This window comes from Tursiops truncatus, chromosome 3, assembly GCF_011762595.2.
Source record: "Tursiops truncatus isolate mTurTru1 chromosome 3, mTurTru1.mat.Y, whole genome shotgun sequence".
Taxonomy (NCBI): Eukaryota; Metazoa; Chordata; class Mammalia; order Artiodactyla; family Delphinidae; genus Tursiops; species Tursiops truncatus.
Window position 1 is genome coordinate 162517180 of NC_047036.1, and position 24957 is coordinate 162542136.

The 24957-nt window shown below is 55.6% G+C and overlaps 1 protein-coding gene across 8 annotated transcripts; it reads left to right on the top strand.

Moving 5' to 3' along the window:
• The first annotated feature begins 3950 nt into the window (after positions 1 to 3950).
• On the top strand, positions 3951 to 23368 carry ZSWIM4 (zinc finger SWIM-type containing 4). Of its 8 annotated transcripts, none has more exons than XM_033854155.2 (14): positions 3951 to 4329; positions 6368 to 6569; positions 8166 to 8522; positions 10051 to 10130; positions 10285 to 10435; positions 11309 to 11476; positions 12163 to 12522; positions 13844 to 13981; positions 14324 to 14578; positions 15207 to 15342; positions 17585 to 17739; positions 19199 to 19362; positions 20830 to 20911; positions 21324 to 23368. In XM_033854155.2, exons 1-14 carry the CDS (start codon positions 4177 to 4179, stop codon positions 22181 to 22183), a joined length of 3261 nt encoding a protein of 1086 aa, XP_033710046.1. In that variant the 5' UTR covers positions 3951 to 4176; the 3' UTR covers positions 22184 to 23368. The 8 variants fall into 8 exon arrangements, with proteins under 8 accessions (XP_033710046.1, XP_033710048.1, XP_033710045.1 ...); XM_033854154.2 differs by having other exon boundaries at positions 3952 to 4329; positions 10051 to 10199; XM_033854162.2 differs by having other exon boundaries at positions 3952 to 4106; positions 8242 to 8522; positions 10051 to 10199.
• The last annotated feature ends 1589 nt before the right edge of the window (positions 23369 to 24957 follow it).

A 24957-nucleotide genomic window follows, 5' to 3' on the forward strand; every position in this document is an offset into this window, starting at 1 on the left:
CATTCGCACATTTATTTACTCAAATAGTCTGATCTGTTGTGAAAGTGCCCGTTTTCCGGACTCTCTTTTGAACCTCCTGTAACATCTGCCTGGTTCCCACAGGAGTTCAATACAAAAACTCTTAACACGTGTTCGTCTCTATTTGTCGGTGAGAGCCTTGACTGCACCCGCTTTTGAAAATTATCTTTTAACCTTTCTATCTGGAATCTCGAAAGGGTGAGGGGTGGGACCGGCTGGGCTCTGGGCGCCATGTGGCGCTTCCCTCAGCCACCAGGAGGCGCCTCCAACCCGGGCCAAGCCCACTGCCGCTGGCGGCGCCCGGGCTGGCCAAGGACTCCTGTAAACTGGCTCCCTTTGTCCCTCTGACGCCAGCCCCTTTGAGGGGGACCCCAGGGGTGAGGAAAGGCATTCAGGTGTGACAGGTTTCGGATCTGGAATGTCAACCCACCTGTTCCCTCTTCACCCCACTCCCTCGGCCTCCCCAAACAGCCTCACTTTCCCACCACCTCCACCCTCCACCCCATCACTGACCTGGGTGACTTTTCCCTCCCATGCTAGGTCCTTCCTAGCATGTGGGTCCTGCCCACAAATCCCCCATTAGTGTCGCAGCCAAGAGCCCCAGACTTTGGGAAATCCCTACACCTCTTGTTCTCTTCAGCAAGTCCCTTTCTGAGCCTCAGTTTCTTCATCTGTTAAATGGAGACCCTAACACCCCTCCCTGAGTGTGGAAATGTGGGAAGCCTGAAGACTGTGACAGCTGCCTTTGTTTTCCTGGACGGGGAGGGAAGCCCAGTTCCAGCCACTCAGCCTGTCTACTCCCTGCCTTTTCCCCTGCCCCTCCCCACTCCCCAGGGCCAGGGCAGTCATTAAATGTTGCTTTTCAGACAATTATTCCTGCTCAAGCCTTTTCCTCTCCTGCCTCCACCTTCCCCCTCTGCCTGGAATGCCCATTTTTCCTGGCAGGGCCCTGACTCTCTGCCCATGAACTTGTGTTCCAAAAGGGAAGAGAAGAAATGTAAGAAGCAAATCTTGCCAGCTGGGCAGCCCAGAGGGGCTGCATCGGGACCAGGAAGTAAAACTGCCCTGGCTGGTTTCCTGCCTGAGTTAACAGGGGCATTGGGGTGCTTCAGGGGGGTTGGCAGAGGGAGGGACCCTCAGAATGTTAGGATGGGGTGGCACAGAACTGGGGGGTGGGGGGACCGTGGGCCCCCTCATCCCAGCCTTCAGAGTCACCCTGTTTCTCATGGGTCTTGATGTCAGTACACATGTGGGTTTGGGGTCAGGAGCTGTGGATGCCTAGACAGTGAGCTCACAGCGGCAGGCGGGATAAATGTGGTTCCATTTTCCTGAGGCCCAAACTCACTGGCTACACTGAGAAGGGAGCACTTGCGGGTAGCTAGAACACCCCTTGCAACGTCACCCTTCCTAAAAGTGTTGCTAGGAAGAGGGTAGGCGTGAAACAGTCTTGGAGACTTCATCCTGGAGGCAACCCCCATTTTCCCAAGGGCCTTTCTGACTTCTCACATTCTCCAGGGATTGCTGTGTGGCCTTGGGCAACTTTCTGACCCTCTCTGGGCCTCATTGCCCTCATCTGTAAAATCGGAGGAACGGAATAGAATGTTGGTGTTTCCCAAACTGTGCATTTGATCCCCAGCCAATGTGACAAGACCAGCCCACCCACCAGGGCTTGAATGCTGGCCCTACCCTTTCCTGCTGTGGACCTAGGTTAAGTCACCTGACCTTTCCGTGCCTCAGTTTTCTCATCCATGAGATGGGGATGATGAAAATATTAGTATCTCTTGTGAGAGAATAAAATAAAACATCCTCACCCTGTGATGTCCCATTCTCTATTCCTCCCATACATCCTGTTCCACTGGCCTGGAGTGCCTTTTCTGATCCAGCATCTCAGGACATCCACTGAAGCATCCTCAGGGACAAGGGCCCGCCACATACTAAATGCTGAAGGGGGCTGCTTGGAAAACCTGGACCCTGGGTCCTGTTTGCTAGGGGAGCACCTGAAAGACTTGTTTCACTGGTGTTCTCCCTGCTTTTCTCCCCACCCATTTCTCCTTCCCCATAAGTCTATCTTTGCCTCAAATCCTTGCAGGAAAGACGTGCTCTAATAAGTCTAAGGCTTCCCAGTCAGGCAAGAACTCCGCCTCTCTAAGCCTCAGTTTCCTCATATGAGAAATGGAGATGACATCCCCATTTCGCAGCGCTGTTGGAAGGCTTACATTTGATAATGTGTCTGAACAGCTAGAGCACCACATAAGCAATCAGTACATTACTATTATTGTTGTTTCATTGTTGTTATTGTGGTCAGCTGTGGTTTCTCAAGACCACTGCTGTCCCATAGAAATTACAATCCAAATTGCATATGTAACTTTAAACGCCCTGATACCGCATAGAATAAAATAAAATAAATACACAATGAGACAGGTGGAATTAAGTTTAATAATGTATTTTACTTAACACAAACATCTAAAATAGTATTATTTCAACATGTAATCGATATAAAAAATTCTTAATGACATATTTTGCCGCCTTTTTTTTCTATTAAGTCTCCAAAATCCAATGTGTTTTACATTGACAGCACAGCCCAGTTCAGCTTGGTCCCATTTCAAGGACTCAAAGGCCACTTGTGGCCAGTGGTGACCATACTGGACAGTGCAGGTCGGAGGGAGTTTACTGAAGGGTGGGTTGGGGACTGGCCAGAAAATGCAGCTGTGAAACTGGAAATTCCTGGAAGGAAAAAGGCAGAGTTTCCATGTGGGGAGAGGCAGGGGGCAGCAATCAGGCCACTTAGGGGCCAGCTTCGGTTTTCCTGCTCTGTAGATCATTTCAGTGGAATGGGAGCAAAGCATGAGCTGGTTCATTCAACAAGTTATATATAGATTGAGTGACTGCTGTATGTCCCGAGGTGTTCAGGTGCTGGCAGTGAAGCAGTGCATCAGTTAGACAATTAGACTGCCCCTTGGAGCTCACCGTGGAGCGGGAAGAGACAGAAATTAAACAACTGCTGAAATAGATAAAGAAACGTAATGATAACGGAGAGAAGTGTGGCGAGGGGGAAATGCAGGGTTCTCTAGCAACATGGAGATGGCAGGGGTGGTGGCGCCGGGGACCGGCGATGAGGACCACTGCCTGCTTCAAGGTCACATCAAGAGATGTGACCTAGACAAGCTGAATCAGAAAAAATAATCAGAGGTGGTCGGATTTGACATCTATTACGTTGAACCTTATGAAATTGCCATTTAGTGTATCAAAAATTGTTGAAAATCAGTAATTTCATAGGACTTAACGTAATATATAGGGCATAGAATGGATTGGAGATTCTTAGCTTGGGGCTCAAGGATGGGCTTGGATTGGGCTCTATTTCTAGCGAGGGTGTCCGCAGCCCCCATAAACTCTGCCAAGGGACCTGTGATCCCTCCATCCAGCAAAGCATCAAAACTTGACCCGCCGCCCAAAGAGGCTGAATTTCTCGTCACACAGCCCAGAGGGAGGCGGGGCTGAGGGGCTGCCCGGGGATCCCGCCGCTCTGTCTCGCTCCCGGGCCGAGCAGTGTTGATTGTCCCCTCGCGGCGCCCGGAAGCGACCCTCAGTAAACAAAGCCTTGTGTGGGCGCAGCCCCAGCTGCCCGGGGAGCGCTGTCCAGCCCTACTGGGGCGGGGGAGGAATGTTGTGAATGAACCCAGGACCCGCCCCGAAACTCCGCTTAAGGCCGGCGCCGGTGGCCTCCTCCCACTGCGATTGGTCTCCGGCGTCCCGTGATTGACAGCGCTGCTCGCTGAGCGCCCTGATTGAGTAGTCCCGAAAAGACAGGCAGTGCATACAACGAATGAAAAGCAGCAACTTGGAGACGGATCTGGCGGTGCAGCCAATGGCGGAAGAGGGCCTCGGAGGCCGAAGGGGGGCCAATGGGGACGGGCGGTGGGGGCGGGACGACGGCCGAGGATAAAGCGGAGGCCAAGGCAGCTTCATTGTTGTGAAGGGTCTTAAAGGGGCCGCATCACCCCGCCGGCCCGCGGGTGGGTGCGGAGCGAGTACCGGGGCGGCCGAGCGCGGACGAAGGACAGGAAGGCGGGCAGGGGTCCCGAGAGACGGTGAGGCGGAGTAGGCGTCGGACCGAACCCCCCCTACACACAGGCCCCGCCCCGGCCCCGGCCAGGCCGGATGGACCCCCCCGCGGCCAAGCGGAGCCGGGACGGCCCCGCGGGACCGGAGGAGCTCGACGCCGGGGCCGGGGCAGTGCGCGGCCGGGGCCGACCCGAAGCGCTGCTGGACCTCAGCGCCAAGCGAGTAGCCGAGAGCTGGGCCTTCGAGCAGGTGACCGAGGAGTGCGGTGGGGAGGGACCCACTCCCAGCCCCGTCCCCGACATACCTTCTCCCCCTGTCCAGATTCCAGCCTCCGGACCTGCCTCCATCGGAGACACCCCCAGAGATCTCCTCCAAGATCCTTAACTCTGCCCGAGACATCCCCTCATCCTCCCATTTCACTCCTTCAAACCCTATGACCCACCCCCATCCCTTCCCCAGCAGCTCTGCCCTTCAGCCCACAAGACCCAGGGGTTCCCTCAGTGCCCCAGATCCCAACTCGGGACACTTTTTCTCCTCCTGCCCCATGGTCCTCTCACAACCCTGGGTACCTCTCTTTTCCCACCTTATCCTCATCTCCCAATTAGGGCACCCCATTCAATCCTCACTCCTCTCTCCAACTCCTACAACCTGCCCCCACTTGGGAACAGAGCAGATCTCAGCACCTAGAGACTCCAGATCTCTGTCCTACACCCCCAGTAGAGGACTCCCCCACTTATATAGATCCCGGCCCCAAGACACCCCTTTCTGTCTCCAATCCCTGCCTCCAGCCTCCAGAACCTACCTGTCCCATGGGGACCCCCTTCTTCTCCTGCAGATCCTTCCCTCAGGCACTAACACTCACACACCCCTCAGTAATTCTGGAACTACCTCCCACCTGGGGCTGCCCAGCCCCTCCTGGATGGCTGCAGAGATTACTCCATCGTCAGAGTCCCCCCTCCCCATTACCCCATGCTCACTCTCCCCTTGCCCCGCAGCCATCTCAGTCCTTCCAGAGTTTGGCAGCAGGTGTGGGGCCTGGGTTTCGGTACCTGGACAGGTGCACCTGGAATCTTGCCCCTATAACTTCTGGGGGGCCCTGCCAGGATGCCCCAGGGCCGGGCAAAGTCCCCTTTCCCAGCCTCAGTGTGGGTCCCCAAGGAGCTGGGTTGTGGCCAGGACCTGAGCAAGCCTTCCTTGGCTCCCACAGGCTCTGTCCTCTGTTTGGCTTTGGGGGGCTTTCTTTGCTCCCTGGCCTCTCCAGAGTGAGTCTGCTGCGACTGATGGGTCTGGGCCAAGTGTGGATAGGGCGGGCTCTGATTCATGGCCTGGAAAATCCCTCTTTAGTCATCTGCCAACTGTCCCCGAGGCCTGGGCCAGTCACTGGTCCTCCCACTTCCCTTTCAAACCTAGGACAGGGGGCTCTGAAAGGTCCCTGCCCCTTCATTGTGTGTGAGACCCCCCCAGAGTAATCCTAAAACCTTCTCCAGGGCTCCCATGTACCTGCCCTGGGCAGGTCTGGCCCTAGGAAAGCTCTTGCCCTGCAGAAACTCACGGAGTCCTCTGCAGCCTTTTGGGAGTTGTTCTCCTTCTTTGAGGAAACTGGGGCACAGAGAGGTTGAGAAACTTGCCCAAGGACACTCAGCCAGTGAGTAGCAAGCCTGGATTGGAACGCAGGCTCAACCAGATCAGTTCATTGCCCAAAGCCCCCAGGGGTGAGCAGGACACCCCTCCCTTCCTGAGAACCCTTAGCAGCTGGAGCAGAGAGCCTGTCTTGGGAGCTGGAGCTCACCAGCTGTGGGACCCTGAACAAGTGAATTCACTCCGCCTCTGAGCCTCAGATTCCCCAGGCTGCAAAAATACTGGGTTGTTGCTATGAGAATTAAGGGAAATCGCACACATAAAGCATTTAACATAATGTAAGCTAAGAACATGTAGGCCTGATCACTGGTCTTCTTATCACATTTGTCTTCCTTCCTCGTCCCCCCTCAAAGCCTGAGAGGTGAGACTACCTTACATTAGGACCCTGAGACCTGACATCCAGGAGGGAAGCCGCAGAAAGTTCCAGAACACTAACAATAGGCCAGGTGTTATTGTAGGCGCTGTACATATATTAGTGCATATGTAATATTCATGACACCCAGAAGGCGGGTGCTCTTAACATCTTCTTACACTTGAGAAAAAACGAAGCTCAGAGAGGCAAAGTGACTTGCCCAAGGTCATACTACTTGTAAGCAGCAAAGCCAGGATTCAAGCGCCAGGGTTTCTAACACACCGGGCCTTCCCACAGGTTGAGGAGCGGTTCTCCCGGGTGCCAGAGCCGGTCCAGAAACGCATCGTGTTCTGGTCGTTTCCACGCAGCGAGCGGGAGATATGCATGTACTCATCACTGGGCTACCAGCCCCCGGAGGGCGAGCACGATGCCCGGGTGCCCTTCACCCGTGGACTGCACCTGCTACAGAGCGGGGCCGTAGATCGTGTGCTGCAAGTGGGTAAGTGCCTGCCCCCTACCCCTGCCAGGGAGTCCATGGAGGGCTGGGGGAGGTTCCAAATGTCAGGCTTTGATGCCCAGGGAGGGTTGTACAAGATATTATGAGCTCAAGATCAGGGATCTGCCTTGACCTCAGTCAGCTTAGTTGAGGCATAGGGGTAGAGGTGGTAGGATAGCGGGGAGAGCAGGGAAGAAGGCAGGGCCGAGGCAGTGGGTTTTTTTTGTTTTTGTTTTTGTTTTGCGGTACGCGGGCCTCTCACTGTTGTGGCCTCTCCTGTCGCGGAGCACAGGCTCCAGACGCGCAGACTCAGTGGCATGGCTCACGGGCCCAGCCGCTCCACGGCATGTGGGATCTTCCCGGACCGGGGCACGAACCCGCGTCCCCTTCATCGGCAGGCGGACTCCCAACCACTGCGCCACCAGGGAAGCCCGAAGCAGTGGTTTTGAGGAGCGATTGTAAACCAGAAGTGAGAGGAGGTTCCAGACCTCAGACAGAGGGATCCAGGGATGTCTGGGTCCAAGGTTTAGAGCCAGAGGTAAGGATGATCCTAGACCTCAGGCTGCGGCGTCCTCGGTGAGAGTGGCCACGTTTTAGAGCCAGTGATGAGCGACAGTCTTGGACGTCAGGCAGAAAGACTCAGGTGGAGGTTGGGTTCAGAGGTTTAGGAATGGTCTCAGACCTAAGGCAACGAGGCTTCCTTGGGGTCTAGGGTGGAAGCTGGGGATCATCTGTGAGGAGTGGTCTTAAACCCCAGGCAGCAGGGTCCAGGTGAGGGGAAGGGGTGGAGGTTTAGAGCTAGCGACGAAAGATGATTCTAGACCTCAGGCAGCAGGGCTGAGAAGGGAACCAGTAGAGGCTGAGCCAGAAGGCAGGTGAGCCCTGGAATGCCATACCTCCCATGGGGGCAGGTCATGTCTCCCAGCTGGAGGCAGGGGCTCAGCCAAGATGACCCTCTCTGAACCCTGTCAGCCTGGGGGCCCCCTTGCCTGGACATGACCCAGCTGGCCATAGGCTCGGCCACCTCCAGCCGGTATGAGGAAGCCGCCGTCTCCCTGCATGACGCAGCCAGGGCCAGCTGGGGCCTGAGCTGCCCAACCAGTCGGATGAGCCTGGCATCTGGGCTCCCCAGGGGCCAGGGAGGGGTGGGGGGTGATGGGGTGACCTGGCCCCTGGCCGGCCACTTCAATCCCTCGCCCCCCAAGTATCTTTGGTATCTTCCCAGGAAGTGACAGGGCACCTGGAGCCTGGGCTGTATCCATGATTACCCAAGGGCTAAGAAAATCATCTTCAACAGCATTGCTGTAATAATATTATTCAGAATTAGAAGAAGAACAAACCTTTATTTAGCACTTACTATCTGCCAGCAGTGTTCTAAGCACTTGCCAATATTAACCCATTTCATCCTCATTACAAACACATGAGGAGGATGTTACTATTTGTTCCCATTTCACAGATGTGGACACTGAGGCACAGCAAGGTTAAGTGACTTGTGCTAGGTTACTCAGCTGGGATTTGCACCTGGTCTTGCTGTGCACCATGGAAAAGATTACCCATCTCTGGGGTGACACAGCAGTGACAATTTGGTTTCGGTCTTAGGGTTCCACCTGAGCGGAAATATCCGGGAGCCAGGGGGCCCTGGAGAGCCCGAGCGCCTTTACCATGTCTCCATCAGCTTTGACCGCTGCAAGATCACATCCGTGAGCTGCGGCTGCGACAACCGAGACCTCTTCTACTGTGCTCATGTGGTGGCCCTGTCGCTGTATCGCATTCGGCATGCCCGCCAGGTGGAACTGCGGCTACCCATCTCCGAGACACTCTCCCAGATGAACCGGGATCAGCTGCAGAAGTTCGTGCAGTACCTCATCAGTGCCCACCACACTGAGGTGCTGCCCACTGCTCAGCGCTTGGCAGACGAGATCCTCCTCCTGGGCTCCGAGATCAACCTGGTGCATGGTAAGGGCGCCCCAAGGTCTGATGGGGCAGTGAGGTGCCAGCTCACAGCCATCTCGCTTGCTGTGCCACAGGCATTTGTCACAGCATCCAGAGGTACCCCTGACTGTGGAATTCCCTTGTGGTCCAGTGGTTAGCACTCAGTGCTTTCACAGCTGCAGCCCAGGTTCAATCCCTGGTTGGGGAACTAAGATCCCCTAAGCCACGTGGTGTGGCCCAAAAAAAACCAGAGGTACCCTTGATCCGTGAGCAGGGGTGGGGGAGCACCACTGCCTGAGGTCAAGATCACACACCTCAGCAATTATACTCCAATAAAGATGTTATTAAAAAAAAAAAAAAAAGGATCACACACCTCAGTAAGTGGCAGATCCTGGATTTGATCTGGCCCTGGGCAGATGAATGGTCAAGAAATCAGCCAGTGGGAAGATCCAGCCCCAGGGTGGGGGTGTCTCAAGATCACAGGAGCAGGCCTGAGTATGGGTGTGTGGAGGTCATAAGGAGTATGTGTGGACATTAGTGGGTGTCAGAAGTGGGATAGGGTAGGAGATAGACCAGGAGGTGTTACGAGTTCTGGGGTGGTTTGGAGCTACAAGTGTTGCTTAACTATAATGATGGAAGGATGGAGTAGGATGGTGGGTGAGTAGACGGATGCATAGTGGGTGGAGGCATGAATGGATATTTGAGGGTGGCTATGGGTGGATATAGAAGGTGTTCATGATGGGGTGTTGGGGTGAACTGTTGGTGTGGAAAAATGGATGGAATGAGTGGATGGGTGATCTACTAGGATGATAGGTGAATAGGGAGTTGGTGGTAATTGGTGGAAGGGTAGGATGGGATGGGCTTTGATTGGGGAGTTTGAGGTAGTGGACAGATGGGGTTGGTGGAAGACTGGAAGGACCAAGGGGTGCATGGATTGAGGGTGGGTTGATGCGTGCATGAATGTTCTTATGTGAGGACTAACATGGTGGATGGATCAAGTAGGTGGGTGTTTTATGTAGGATGTATGGATGGACCAATGGGCTGGTGGGTGTTTGGGGAGATACATATGAAGGGTGGTTGGTGGGGAAAGAATAGATGGAAAGTTTGGGTTCATTGAATGGATGGATAGCAGAGTTGTGTAGGTCAGTGGATGAATAGGTCAGTGGGTATTTTGAGTGGTTAGTACAGATGAGTTGGAAAGACAAATAGGGGTGGGTAGGTGGATGGATGGACTGGTGGGATGGGTATATAGATGTGAGTAGGTGGGAGTTATGGGCAGGGTGGATGATGGTCTAATGGGGTAGGTAGCTGTGCTAAGGGTTATGACGTGTGGATGGAAAGATGCATGGCATGGCATGGGGGTGTGGACAGATGGTTGAGTGGTTTAAATGGATGGGTAGGTGATGTTTGGGGTAAGATGATGGGTGGATGGATGGATGGGTTTTCAGGTGGGATGGATGGAATTCTGGGATGGTTTGGGTGATTTGAAGGACTGGATGACAGACACCCCCTCCCCCCAGCCCCAGCCTCAGCCGTCCCTCCCTCCCCACAGGTGCCCCAGACCCCACGGCGGGCGCGGGCATCGAGGACGCCAACTGCTGGCACCTGGACGAGGAGCAGATCCAGGAGCAGGTGAAGCAGCTGCTTTCCAACGGCGGCTATTATGGCGCCAGCCAGCAGCTGCGCTCCATGTTCTGCAAGGTGCTGGCTGGGCGGGTACAGGGGGGCGGCACTAGACTGCTGGGTGCCGGAGCCCCGCCCCTCCTCACCGTTTGGTCCGGCGCAGGTGCGGGAGATGCTGCGAATGCGGGACTCCAATGGCGCACGCATGCTGATCCTCATGACTGAGCAATTCCTGCAGGATCCGCGCCTGGCCCTGTGGCGGCAACAGGGCGCGGGCATGACGGACAAGTGCCGCCAGCTGTGGGATGAGCTGGGTAAGTCCCAGACCCCGGAGTGCGGCAGGCATCCAGGCTTGCCCACCTGAGAGAGATTAGGGTCTTGCCCACCTGAGATTAGGGTCTTGCCCGTGAATCCTTCCTCATTCATTAGCACCGCCAATGTACAAGGCACTGTACTGAGCGCTGGGACTACAGCAAGAAATAAGAGAGATTAAATACCTGTCCTCAGAGAGCTGACACCTGGTAGGGCAGACTGACAAGAAAATCCCACAAGCCCATTAGACCAGGGGTCAACACGTTTTCCATAGGGCCAGATAGTTTTGGCTTTTCAGGCCATTTGGTTTTTGTCGCTGTTACTCGATTTTATCTGTTGTAGCAGAAAAGCAGCCGCAGACACACATAACAAAGTGGGTGTGGTAGCATTCCAATAAAACTGTATTTACAGACACTATTTATTTGAATTTCAAATCATTTTCACAAGTCACAAAATGTTCTTTTTATTTATTCCCCACCCCCTCCACCATCTAAAAATGTAAAAATAAATCTTAGCTTACGGGCCATTCAAAAACACGTAGCGGGTTCGATTTTCTCCACGGGTGGTAGTTTGCTGACCCCTGTGATAGATGGTGATAAGTGCTATAGAAAAAAAATTTTTTTGCAAAAGGAGTCCAGTAGTCTGGGTTTGAGTCCTAACTTCTGGCTTCCCAGCTGTGTGACTTTGAGCAAGTGACTTTACCTCTCTGGACTGTAAAGTGAAGAGATGATGAATTGCACCCTCAGAGGCCAGAGGTGAGGGTTGAGCAGAGACCAGTGCCCGGCACACAGCGGGCACTCCGTACGTGCGTGCTGCTCCTGCTGCATGAACGTTGAGCCTCCCCCGCGCCCACATTTGCTGCCCTCTCTCCCCAGGGGCCCTGTGGGTGTGCATCGTCCTGAGCCCCCACTGCAAACCAGAGGAGCGGACGAGCTGGCTCCAGATGCTTACCAAGTGGGACAAGCTGGACGTGTGCCCACTGGAAGAAGGCAACTACTCTTTTGATGGGCCCAGCCTGCAGCCCACCATAGCCCTCAGCCCAGGTAGGAGAGGGGTCCCCGCCACTCCCCCCAACAAACCATCACTACTTCCTGTGGCCCAGCCACCCCATCATGGCGCTCTGGGGGAAAATGGAGGCAGGGCAGGGGGGACCAGCCCTTGCCCGCCTCCCAGCCAGGAGGGAGTGCCCAGGGCAGGGGCAGCAGGCAGCCCGAGGGACAGCGATGTGAAATACTTAAGATGCCTATAGTTCTGGGCTGGTCTCCTGACTCAGTCTCCTTCTGGCCATGGAGGCAGGAATCGGGCAGGGGGTAGGGGAAACAGATAGAAAAGGAAACGGGTATTGAGAAGAGAGAGACAAGTAAAGAGAGGCAGAGATGGAGGGAGAGAGGGAGAGGGAAAGATAGAGAAGGAGAGGAAAAACTGGAGTGTGGAGGGAGAAAGATGGACAGAGAGTCACAGTTGTTCAAGATCAGTTGTCCATTCATATGAAGGAATATCTCCACTGACACACACACACACACACACACACACACACACACACACACACACACACACACACACACACACACGCCTTTAAAAGGCTGCTGGAAGGATTTGGGGAGATAACACACACTCATCGCTGCACCTGGAGCCTAGCACCAAGCTGGCACTCAGTGGGGCAGAGCTGACCAGCGCCTGACTGCTAGGGCCCCCCTCATGGGGCTGCATTTGGGCGCCTCTCCCACAGGCCCAGAGGAGGAGGAGGAGGAGGAGGAGGTGGAGGCTGCAGGTTCCCGCCACACCGTGTTTGGCCGCGCCCTGCAGGCTGGGTCGCTGCACTGGAGTGACGCCCACCTGCAGAGGATCCTGGCCAGCGACTCCTACGGCCCCAGCCTCACAAGCAACGGGGGTGGTGACAAGCCAACCTTTGACCCCCAGGGCCGCCCACTCTGGCTGGGCGAGCCCTTCCCCACTGCCTGTGCACGTGTGGACACCCTGAGGGCCCACGGATACCCCCGCCAGGCCCTGCGACTGGCAGGCGCCATAGTCAACACACTCCGGCTGCAGCGGCGACATCAGCTTGAGACCTACAAGCAGCAGAAAAAAGGTGGGCACCAATATTATCATCGCGTCCTGGGGCCACAGACACAAATGCCAACGGCTGGGGGCGGTGGCAACCTGGAGAGTCTGTGGGTACAGCAGGAAAACAGACCACTCCAGGTGTCTTGAGCAGAAAAAATTTAATGCAGGGGATTGAGGATTCTCAAAACCACTGGAAGGGCTGCAGGATTGAAAGCCAGGGAAGCCCCTGCTTGGCTTCACGCACTTGAACTTCAGAAGCACACGAGGTTCAGCAGGCTGTAGCCCTCACAGGGGGGCAGGGCAGTTCCCAAGAGGACAACCCAGAACCTGCTGGCAAACCTCATGTCTGTGCCCTGCAGACAGCCACACACCTGCTCCCAGCTACTGCAGGAGAGTAATGGCCTCATTCTCTCCCACCTTCCACACCTCACACAAAGAAGTCTGGGAAATGTAGTTTCTATAGATCTAGCCACGTGCCTTTCAGGAACATGGACCCCGTGTGGCCAGATCTTCTGATTTTTCAAGAGAAGCCAGAAGTCCAGATTATCTAATGTGGAATTTACTGATTTTTTTCAATATGGGCAACAATTTGAAAATTGTATTAGGAAAAACAAAAGCTCACACTGTGTTGGCCCAAAAATGGACACGTTTGTGGACTAGATATGGGGGGACAGGAGAGAGGCTACCAGTTGTGTTCTCTGGGTGATGGAGTTGAGTTGATGGGTCAGTTACCAGGAAATTGAATACAGGGTGTAATGGGGGAGAAATGGGGGCATTGGGATCTGAGCAGACCCCTGACCTAGCCTCAAGGCGTAGGGTTAGCCCCCCCAGAGGAGGTGAGAGCTAAGCTGAGATCTTAAGGATGTTTAGGAGTTTCCCAGGAGAAGAGGAGGGAGCCACAATGTTCCAGTTAGAAGGAACAGCACGGGCAGGAGCCCAGAGGCAAGGGAGAGCACGGCTTGTGGCAGGAGATTGGAGGATGGGCTTCCAGGTGGGGTGGGTGACCACCCCAGGGAAACTTTCATATCAGTCCTTGGGAGCGCTGAAAGCTGGCTGGGCCTGAGAGAGGTGGGAAGGATCAAGGGTTATAAGGAGGGGAATGACACTGGTTGGATGTTCTAGAAAGCACCCAGTTTAGCCAGGCCTGGGTCTGGGTGTGGGACAGGAGGCCAGGGCCGTGGAGGTGAGAGCTGCTGCAGAGCTCAAGGGGCAGAGAAAAGGGTGCTGGGTGGGCAGATGGTGAGTGGGCACTGGGAGGTTGGGCTTGGGGTTCAGGGAGAGGAAGCCCCCCCCTGGGGGCTTGGTGGAGGGGGGCTGGGCATTGAGCCTTCTCTTCCTACCTGCAGAGCTACTGCAGAAAGGCTCCACCTGCATCACCAACATGGAAGGATGGGTGGGCCACCCCCTGGACCCCATTGGCTGCCTCTGCAGGGCACTCTTGGAGGCCTGTCACCTAGAGGAGGAGACCCTTGCCATTTACCCAGGTACCCACACTGGGGGCCCCTTGAGGAGGTGGGAAAATCACCACCTCTTGGCCATGCCCTCTTGCCCAGTACCCCTAGAAAGTGAGGCCACGCCCTTACACTTGGCCACACCCCTCGGCCAGTGCCAGGTGCCAAGAGGCTTAGCTTCTGGAAGTGAGGCCACCGTAGGCCTATCTGCTGTTGGAAGGTGGGCCCCACCCCCTGGTGTGTGCGGAAGCAGCTGGGCTCTCCCTAAACCTCCCCCCCCACCCCACACACGGTGTCCGTGTTTAAGGTCAAGGACCACTGGAGTCCCAGGAAAAGGGGTTCCCCTCTAGCTGCCCTGGTGTCCTTCTCCCACAGAATCAGGCCCTGAGAAGCGGAAGGTGGCCTACCAGCACGTCCCGGTGCCCGGGAGCCCTGGGGAGTCCTACTTGGCAATGGCGCTAGAGGTGGCACTGCTGGGCCTGGGACAGCAGCGGGCCCTGCCCGAGGGGCTGTATGCCCAGGACAAGGTGGTACGCAACGAGGAGCAGCTGCTGGCCCTGCTGGAGGAGGTGGAGCTGGACGAGCGGCTGGTGCAGGTGCTGCGCAAGCAGGCGGGACAGCTGCTGGAAGGTGAGGCCCCACTGCTAGCCTGGCCGTTCCTGAAACATAGGGTCCTGCCTCTGTACTGTAGTGGCCTGGTTGTTGCTGGATCGGGAGACCCCGCCCCTAGCTCCACCTCCTTGTCCTTACTGCCTTTCCATACCTTGGCAGTTCCTAAAAGGTGAGCTCCAGACCTTGGCTCCGCCCCCAGCAGGGCTGGCAGCCAATAACGGCTTCGAGTGATGAGGCCCCCCCCCCACCCCTGCCCACTTTGGAGCCAATGAGCCTAGTCGCTGGTGCCCAGCTAGACTTTGATTGGCTCTGCCCACGGTCCTGCCTTGTGAGGCCCCTCCCCTACTGCAAAAGGAAGCTGGCTTGGCCACACCCCTGGAGCAGCTGCAGCCCCACCTCCACCCTCTGGCCCCACCCTGCATCTGAGTCCTGCCCCCTACCCAGGGGTGCCCAGGGTCTCTTTTCTGTGGATTTTTCAGTGCTTGTCTCAATCTTAGTCCTGTGCTCCTACCCCCGGGACCTCTCTAGCCCCAGCCACTCTATCCTGAGTCTGCCCATCCCACACTCAGAGCCTGGGGTGTGGGGAGACCTGGGGAGGGGCCGTGCAAGCCCACACCCTGAGGCTGAGCTCAGGCTGCCCCTGCAGGGGGTCCTTTCAGCGGCTTTGGAGAAGTGCTGTTCCGCGAGAGCGTGCCCATGCACACCTGTGCCCGCTACCTGTTTACTGCACTGCTGCCCTACGACCCCGACCTGGCCTACCGCCTCGCGCTGCGAGCCATGAGGTGAGGAGAGGCAGCTGGGGACTCCCACTGGGCCGGGCAGGATTGGGGAATGGGAGGCTACTGGGAGCCACATCCTTCTGCCTGAACTCACAGCTTGGTTCATTCAACCTCCCTCATCCGGGCATTCCAGACTGCCCTGTGCTCTTGATTACACACTAGAAATGTCATATTATTTTGAATTTGAGAAATATCCACAAGACACAGAATTCAGAGTCCTTTTCTAGGCAGGTTTGTCCCAACTTACCCAAAGCTCTCTGGAGGCAAGCAGTGGTACCATTTTCTTATCTATACTGCAAGAGTCCATATTTCTGCAAACCCGTAATCTGAAAATGAAAAGTTGGTTCTCCTTTACTCCATGACACATACCGCACCTATTCTTTGCACCTTGTTTTCACTGAACATCTGCATCTTAAAAGCTATATCCTGTCACATAGCATGTGAACCACTGTAGGGATACACCAGGAAAAAACCAATCTGGAGCTGATAGACATTTACACTGTTTCCAAAAAGATGTTGCAATGAATAACCGGGTTATTTCCCATGTGCAACAGCAAATCATAGAAGCAGAATTTTAAAAGGCCTTGTCTCTAGTGAACCATGTCCAACAAATAAAGTGAAATCTGTCCCCCATCCTCTGATCCTATTCTCCAGAGGCACCTATTAACAATTCGGAGTGCATTTTTCCAGAATATTTGGAAAGAATCATCTGTTAAGAGCCATGATTTAGAGAACACTCTTTCATGTGCTCGACTTTTCTCTAAGCCAGTGCCAGCAGATTACAGCCCACGGGCCAAATTTGGCCCGCTGCCTGTTTTTGTGCAGCCCATGAGATAAGAATGGTTTTTGTATTTTGAGATAGTTGGAAAAAAATCAAAACAATATTCTGTGACACATGAAAAGTATGTGAAACTCCAATTTCAGTATCCAGAAATAAAGTTTTATCGGCACAGAGCACCATTCACTCATTTCCTTATTGTCTTAGGCTGCTTTTATACCACAGTGACAATTGTGACAGAGACCAAATGGCCCACAAAGCTGAAAATATTGTCTGTGAAGCCCTGTGCAGAAAAAGGTGCTGACCCCCCCGATCTAAATCTGTGACTCACATAGTGAAATAAGTATGTTTACCCCCATTTTACACATAAACAGGCTTAAGGTGTGTCCCGAATTATGTAGCAAAGTCATTTAGATATTTGGAACCAGGACAGTCTTGACTCCTATTCCATGCTATTGATTACATTTAACAGCTTTGAAAAACTTCCTTAGCACAGAATGCATGTAAACAGTGAGCTGCTGAACAAAATATCTTAGGGGGGACGTTGAGTCATTCAACAAACATTTGTTGTTTACCTGCTGTGTGTCAGGCATTGTTCTGGTGCTGGAGAGGCAGTGTCGGTGAACCAAATAGTCAAAAATTCCTGCCCTCATGGAGCTGACCTTGTAGTTAGGAAGAGACAGTAAATAAATTTTATAGGTAAGCTATGCTGTATGTCAGACAGTGACATGCAAGAAAGGGGTGGAAGGAGTTGGGACTAGGAAGTTGCACTCTTCCATGTGTTGGGCATGTCAGGGAAGAGCTTCTTGAAAAACATTTGAGCAAAGACCTGAAAGAGGTGAGGAGGAGTCACAAGAATGTCTAGGGGAGAGTGTTCCAGGCAGAGGGAATAGTTCGTGCAAAAGCCCTGAGGTAGGGCTGTGCCTGGTGGTATGTGAGGGATGTCAAGGGGAACAGTGACTGTAGCAGAGTGAGCGAGGGGTGGGGCCACATCAGGACACAAATAATCCCCTTACCTCTTTATCAGCCCTTGGTGTGTGAATAGAGCATCATTTATTTAATCAACCCCACAGTGATGGGTATAAACAACACTGCAATGAACATCTTTTTTAAAAATTTTTATTGGAATATAGTTGATTTACAATGTTGTGTTAGTTTCAGATGTACAGCAAAGTGAATCAGTTGTACATATATCAATACATATATCCACTCTTTTTCGGATTCTTTTCCCATATAGGTCATTACAGAGTACTGAGTAGAGTTCCCTGTGCTATATGGCAGGTCCTTATTTATCTATTTTATATTGCCGTGAATATCTTGAACATACATCCTCCATCTTTTTGGATGCCCAGAGATTTGCTGGCCTAGGAGGGTAGGCTCTGGCTGAGGCAGGAGGCCTTTCTCTCCTAGAGAGGATGGAGACACCAGCCTTGTCTCAGGGCAGGGCTGCTTCTCTCCTCACCACAGGCTGCCCATACTGGAGACAGCGTTTCCAGCTGGAGAACCTCGCGGCAACCCACTGGATTCCATTGTGAACAACCGCTTCCCCCGCTGGTTCATCCTCGGCCACCTGGAGACCCGCCAGTGTGAACTGGCCTCCGCCATGCTGACCGCCGCCAAGGGTGAGGACAGCGGCTGCCCCCCCCCTTCCCCCTGTCCTCCTTTACCTTAGTCCCCTCCCTCCTTTCCCTCATTCCTTCCTGCCTGCTTTTTATCCTTTTGCCGTATCCCACCCACAGTTTTCCTTAAGCGCATTCTTTTTTTGGCCACCCCACACAACATGTGGGATCTTAGTTCCCCAACCAGGGATCAAACCCACGCCCCCTGCAGTGGAAGCGTGGAGTCTTAACCACGGACTGCCAGGGAAGTCCCTCCTTGAGCGCTTTCTATATGTACCAGGCACTGTCCCAGGTGCTGAGCTTGGCAGCAGCGAACAACACTGTCCCAAATCCTGTGCTCTGTAGTGTTCATTCTAGGGAGGGCAGACAGACAATACATAAGGTAAAGAAGACAGTTACGCAGTGAGAGGTAATAAGTGATAAGGAGGGGAATAAAGCAGGTTGACACTTAAGCCAAGACATGACAGTGAAGGTGGAGTCACGCCAGCATCTGGTGTCTTAGCTCAGCTGCCGTAACAAAATACCGTAGACTTGGTCGTTTAAACAACAGGAATTTATTTTCTCACAGTTCTAGAGACTGGAAGTTCAAGGTCAGGGTGCCAGCATGGTCAGTTCCTGGTGAGGGCTCTCTTCCGGGCTTACAGACAGCTGCCTTCTCACTGCCTCCTCACATGGCAGAGAAAGGGAGAGCTCTGGTCTTCTCCTCTCCTTATAAGGACACTAATCCCATCCTGGGGATCCTAGCCACATGGCCTCCTCTAAACAAAATTACCTCTCAAAGGTACTATCACGCTGGAGGGTTAGAGCCTCAATATGTGAATTTTGGGGAGGACACAGTTCAGTCCATAGCATCTGGGAAGAGCATTCCAGGCAGAGGGAACAGCCAGTGCAAAGACCCTGATGCTGGACTGTGCCCGGTTATGTTTGAGGAACAGAGAGGAGGCTGATGTGGCTGGAGCAGAGTAACAGAATTGTAGGATCTGGGCCAATGATAATAATAGTAATAAAAGCTCGCATTTGTGTAACTCTTGCCATGTTAAGGCCTTTACAAGTGTAAGCTCACTGCAGCCCCGTGAGACACATACCATTGCATTAGTATTACCCTTTGTACAGATGGGGCAGCCAAGGTACAGAGAGGTGAAGCGACTTGCTCAAGGTCACACAGCTTGTGAGTGGCAGGGATTTGGACCCAGGTATCTGGGTCCAGAATCGGTGCCCTTGACAGTTAGGGGTCCAGTGGGTCCCTGGGTGGCTTCCTCCCACTGGAAAGGAAGGGGCAGAGGAGAGAAAAAGGGGAGTGCCAAGAGTGGTCTAGGTCTTCATAGAACCATTGCCAGGTGCCTCACCGTCCACATTCACACATTTGCACATTTGTAGAGGAACCAGTGTGAGCAGGTCAGGCAGCAGCAGGGGCTGGTGCTGGGTATGCCCACGATATCCTCTGTCCCTCCCCCAACCCCAGGAGACCCCAAGTGGCTGCACGCAGTGCTGGGCTCCATCCAGCAGAACATCCACTCTCCAGCCTTGCTCTTCAAGCTGGCGCAGGACGCCTGCAAGACTGCCACGCCGGCCAGTGCACCACCAGACACCACACTGCTGGGCATTGCGCTGGAGCTTGGCCTGCAGGTAACTGGCCGCAGGGAGGATGGGGGCAGGGGGCTGCTGCCTGAGGGCCGGCCAGGTGAGGGCCACTTGGGGGTGGGACCTGAGTGTGAGGTCTGCCTCTAGGGGCGGGGCCTGAGGGTAAGCATCGCCTCTGGGGGCAGGGCCTGGATGTGAGGGGCACCTCTTGGGCAGGTCTACAGAGGAGCAGGGTGAGTGAGTAAGTCCTGAGAGTGAGGGAATGGAGTCACCAGTGAGGGTGGGGCCTATGAATGAGTGACTCAGTAGCAGAGCCTGAAAGTGAGAATCTACTTCTGGGGGTGCGGCTGAGGACAAGGAAAGGGGTCACGGAGCATGCAGGTGAGTGGACTGGCCACAAGAGAGAGCAGAACCTAAGGGTGCTGGCCTTGGGAGTGGGGCCTGGGGCTGGTGTGCCGTAAGAACCATGGGTGGGCGGACCTGAAACTGAAGGGGCAGAACCTGCCCGCAAGGAGCTTTCTTGGGGAAAGGGCCTGTAGGGGACTGCAGCCTAGAAGGAGGGGTCACCGCTGAGGGGCGGGGCTTGGGGATAGTCCTGTGAGTGAAGAGCCGCCTCTGGAGGGCGGGGTCTGTGGTTGAAAGTCATGGAGGCGGGGCCTGCAGGTGAGTGTCCAGGCCATCCTCAGGGGCCGGACGAGGGACAGTGCTGCAAGGGCAAGGCAGAGGCATGGTTGCAGCCTGAGGGGATAGACAGGTATGGGGCTCATGGGGGCGGGGCCTCAGACGGTGGCCAAAGTAAAGTAACAGAATAAGGTACAGATTCGGGTGATACCTTCCCAGGTAGAACTGGCCAGCAAAGGGCTGGCAGGAGGCAGAATTGGCCTCTGAACAACCCCCTGAGGGGGGCGGAGCCATTGTGGGGCACATGTGGGAGTTGAGATAAGGGTGGTGCTTTAGGCAGGTGACCCACTATTTAGAAGCTTCCGGACAGGACCTGGGGATGGGGCCTCAGAAGAGAGGCCAGCAAGGAAGGTGCTTATTGCGGGTGGGACCTGAAGAAGGCGGGACCTGTAGGGCAGGTGCTTTGTTTGGGGCTGCAGGGGGAAATCTGCTGACAGGAAGCATGGAACTTTCCAGAGAGAAGGGACAGGTTGGTTTGTGGTCCCAGGTAGGATCCACGGGGCCTCAGAATAACACCAACACTAGCAGTAATGGCTGGCATCAGCTGAGCACCTTGAAGAAGTAGGCACCGTGCAAAGAGCTTTACCTACATACTTTCACTTAATTCTCACAACTCGATGAGGTGGATACTGTTTTTATCTCCATTTTACAGATGGGGAAGCTGAGGTCCAGAGAGGTGAAGCCCCTTGCCCAGATTGTGTGGCTCATTGATTCAGCCCTTAACTTCCAAGTTTCCCGGGGCCCTTAAGGATCCCCCGCCCGCACCCCTTCCACATGCCAGCCCTGGCTTGGGTGACCCCCTTCTCTACCCCTCCCCATCCCATGCTGCAGGTGATGCAGATGACCCTGAACACCATGACCTGGCGTCGGAGGGAGATGGTGCGCTGGCTGGTCAGCTGTGCCACGGAAGTCGGTGAGAGTCCCCAAGGGGACCCGCCACCCACCTCCCTGTGGAACTGGGCAGGCATGAGGGAGAAGCAGAGCCATTTCCCCGACTCCAGCCTGTGCTCAGGCCTAGGCCAGGAGGGAAGGTTGGGAGGGGAGACCGAGCTGGACAAAGACCTGGAGTCTGGCTAGGCTGAAGTGGCTTGGAGAAGGAACAATCCCTCCAATGTCTAGCCCCCACCCCCCAGATCCCACCCAGCCCAGCTGCCCTCTCCTCCCTTGGAAAAGTAAAGTGAAGTTTCTGTCAAGCCTAGAGTGGCCGGTAGAGGGGGTACAGCTCTAGCCTTGGCTGGTGGGGATAGTAGGTCGGGGTAAACCCATGCACACAGGGTAACCCCCTGTCCCATTCCTGACCAGTGTCACCCTGTCACCTCCCACAGGCCTGCAAGCCCTGATGAACATCATGCAGAACTGGTACTCCTTATTCACACCGGTGGAGGCAGCCACCATCGTGGCAGTGACGGGCACCACCCATGCCACGCTGTTGCGGCTGCAGCTGGATGCGCCCCGGCGGGAGGAGCTCTGGGCATGCGCCCGCACCCTGGCCTTACAGTGCGCCATGAAGGACCCGCAGAACTGCGCCCTGCCCGCCCTCACCCTGTGCGAGAAGAACCACGCGGCCTTCGAGGCGGCCTACCAGATCGTGCTGGACGCCGCAGCCGGAGGCCTGGGCCACGCCCACCTCTTCACCGTGGCCCGCTACATGGAGCACCGCGGCCTGCCGCTGCGGGCCTACAAGCTGGCGACGCTGGCCCTGGCGCAGCTCAGCATCGCCTTCAACCAGGACAGCCACCCGGCCGTCAATGACGTGCTCTGGGCCTGCTCGCTCAGCCACTCGCTGGGCCGGCACGAGCTCTCCGCCATCGTTCCCCTCATCATCCGCAGCATCCACTGCGCCCCCATGCTCTCCGATATACTGCGCCGCTGGACCCTCTCGGCGCCCGGCTTGGGGCCCCTCGGGGCTCGCCGGGCTGCCAAGCCGCTGGGCGCCGACCGGGCACCGCTGTGCCAGCTGCTGGACGCGGCGGTGGCCGCCTACATCACCACCAGCCACTCCCGCTTGACGCACATCAGCCCGCGGCACTACGGCGACTTCATCGAGTTCCTGGGCAAGGCCCGCGAGACCTTCCTGCTGGCGCCCGATGGGCACCTGCAGTTCGCCCAGTTCCTGGAGAACCTCAAACAGACCTACAAGGGCAAGAAGAAGCTCATGCTCCTGGTGCGGGAGCGTTTCGGCTGAGGGGCAGCTGGCAGGCGGTGGGGACATCCGCCTTCGCCCCTGCTTCTGTGGCACCCGCCCTCCATCACGGGCCTCAACACTGGAGGCCTATGTGGCATTTCAGTATTAAGTCAGGGAAGGAGCCCGGCTGCAGCTGGGTGGTCTGGCCTGCCATCCCCTCCAAGCCCAGAAGGAGGTGGGAAGCAGGGGGTCGCATCCTGCCACATGCGTGCCTAGGGCACACGCGTGCCTAGCGAGTGTGCAAGACGCAAGGATCAGAAGCCATACCACCACCCAGAGGCCTGGCAGGGGGTGTGTGCTTGTGCAGCCGGTATGACCCCACCTTGAGCACCCCAAAAGCAATAGGCAAGCTCTCCCTCCCCAAACCCACAGGTCTCCCTTGGGCTGGGGGGGATGAGCTGGGAGGCAGGACTTTCCAGAAACTGGCTCTCAGAGTCAACGTAGCAGACCCTCCCCGCAACCAACTCTGGGTGCCCGGAGGGCTTGCGTTAGGGCATCTAAACTCCTTTTGTACCCTCCCCTCACTGCCTCAGGGGTCCCACCCGCAGGCCTGCGCCCCCTCCAGGCTGCAGAGCTGGGACCAATGGCTCACCCCCACTGAAGGATCTGAAGAGGCTTCAGGCCTCGGCCACATACCTCACCACCCATCCCGCCAGGACTCCCATTCCCTTGGGTGCCAGGGTCCCAGGGTGGGCTGGGCGCTCATTACTGTCCCTCCCCCTACCTGCTAGTCACTGGACATACAACTCAGGAACCGAGCCAGGCTCACACTGTCCTCCAAACCTGGTGTGTGTGGGGGATACAAGCGCAGGCAAGCCAGGGACCCCCGCCCCTTCCCCCTGATCTAGAAAGGAAAGAGGCCAACATCTTAGCATTTTTTGGCCCTCTGTCTCTCCCTTTCTGGTCCTCTGCCTCCCTGCTCTGCCCTTCATCTTACTCCCCCTCCCCATATTTCTCTCCATCTAGCCTGTCTTTCTATTTGCATCCCCAAGTCCCAGCTGCTGTCTCTCTTTGGCCTCCCTTTCCCCCACCTTGGCCCAGGGAGGAGAGTGTCCCACCCCACGATCACCCTCCTCTATCTTTTCTCCTCTTGTAATTAAGTACAAAGATTACCACATTTTGTAACTTTTTTTCTATTTATTGAACCATATATTGTATTTCCTTTTTTTTAAAGGTTGAACACAGCTTGTTCTTTTTAATTTTATTTTGAGACTAAGGCGTGTTCTGCCCCCCCCCCCCCACCGCCGCCATTGTGGCCCCCTGCCAGGGCTTCCCTTTCCCCCCCACAGAAAATCTCCAGCCTCTTCTCTGGGTACAGCTTCAAGTGAGAGGTGCAATCGGAGCCACTGCTGGTTTCCTCCAGTGGTGACAGTATGGATGATAGCAGACAGGGAGAGCGAGCTCACTATGAGCAAGCCGGGGGCTGACACCTGCGCTTTACACCTGTCATCTGTTACAGCACCTGTCATAACAGCGCTACGAGTCGGTAGGATTAGCATTCCTATTTTACAGAGGAGAAAACTGAGGCTCCAAAGTTTAAGAAAGGGCACTCAGTTTTAGAAAGCTAGATTTAGTACCTTGCTGGGGTAGGGCCACTGATTGCTCGCCCCGGGCTGCATGGGCCATGCAGCGGTGGGAATGGCCACTAGGGGGTGCCCTGGGTCCAGCACTAGCCATTGGAGTTAATTGCAAGTTTCTGAGCACGGGACGGTGGTGCGTGTCAGCTGCTGGGTGTAGCTGGGTGGGGAAGACACGCCCCCCAAAGGTGGAAACTCGGCTTAGACAAGGCCTTGGTGGGTGAGGTCAGTGGGGGGGGCGTGTCTGTGCTCCTACACCGCGGATGAGGCTCCCAGTCCCCAAATAGAGTGAGGGATCTGGAGGATGGCAACAAGGCCCTTGGTTGCCTTCCTTTACTGGCTTCCTGCCTTTAGAGAGTGACGAACAGAGGGACAGACTGTCTGGGTCACTATCAGGGCCGGGGCAGGCGAGGACAGAGGCTTCCCGGAGGGGCGGGGCTCAGAGCGAGGCTGGGCGGAGCCGGCCGCTAGAGGGCGCCGAGGGTCCGCGCGCAGCAGTAGGCGGGCCTTTGGTGGCGCTGGGCCTGGCGATTGGTTCGTGGCTCCTCCCTGCGCTGGAGGGAACCAGTTGGAGGCGGTCCCACCTCCTGCCCTGCCTCACGTATTCCCGCAGGTATGTGCAGGGAGACCCCCCCGCTGACCCGCACGCTCCTTAGTGCCGCCTGGAGGCCTGGGAGGGTAGGAGTGGCAGTTCTGAGCACTCTACATCAGCTTTGGCCCTTGTGGTCCCAGCTCCCTCCAAACATCCTCAGACCTGGGGTGCCCCTTACCATGCCCCTCACCTCTCAAAGTCATCTACAGATGTTCCCCACAGACCTAGGGCGCGACTCAGGTCCCAGTCACAGCCAGATGTCCCCCTTGGGCCCACATACACACCTCAAGCCCAAGTTCCCCACCAGCCGTCTCAGATACCACACACCCCAAATCTTACCCCCAGCCCCAGTGGTCCCTTATGTCTAAATCATCCCCAAATGTCACTAGATCAAAACCTTCAGGTCCCAGTTATCCCCAAATGTCCAGTGTTTCCCTTAGGGTCACCCCCAGCCACCAGCTTAGATTGGGTCCCGTTCTCTCCCACGCCCAGCCCTGGATGTGGGGCATGCCTCATCACGATCCCATCTAAGTCCCTCCAAGAACAGTCCTCCCTGTCACCACACCACCCCTGAAAGTCAGTCCCTCCAGCCCAACACCCATCCC

Excerpts from the sequence above, each read along its gene's own strand:
- ZSWIM4 (XM_033854154.2), top strand. The coding sequence starts at position 4,177 with ATGGACCCCCCCGCGGCCAAGCGGAGCCGGGACGGCCCCGCGGGACCG. Across the intron at positions 8,523-10,050 it reads CGAGATCAACCTGGTGCATG|GTGCCCCAGACCCCACGGCG; the intron begins GTAAGGGCGCCC and ends CCCTCCCCACAG. Across the intron at positions 10,200-10,284 it reads TGCGCTCCATGTTCTGCAAG|GTGCGGGAGATGCTGCGAAT; the intron begins GTGCTGGCTGGG and ends GGTCCGGCGCAG.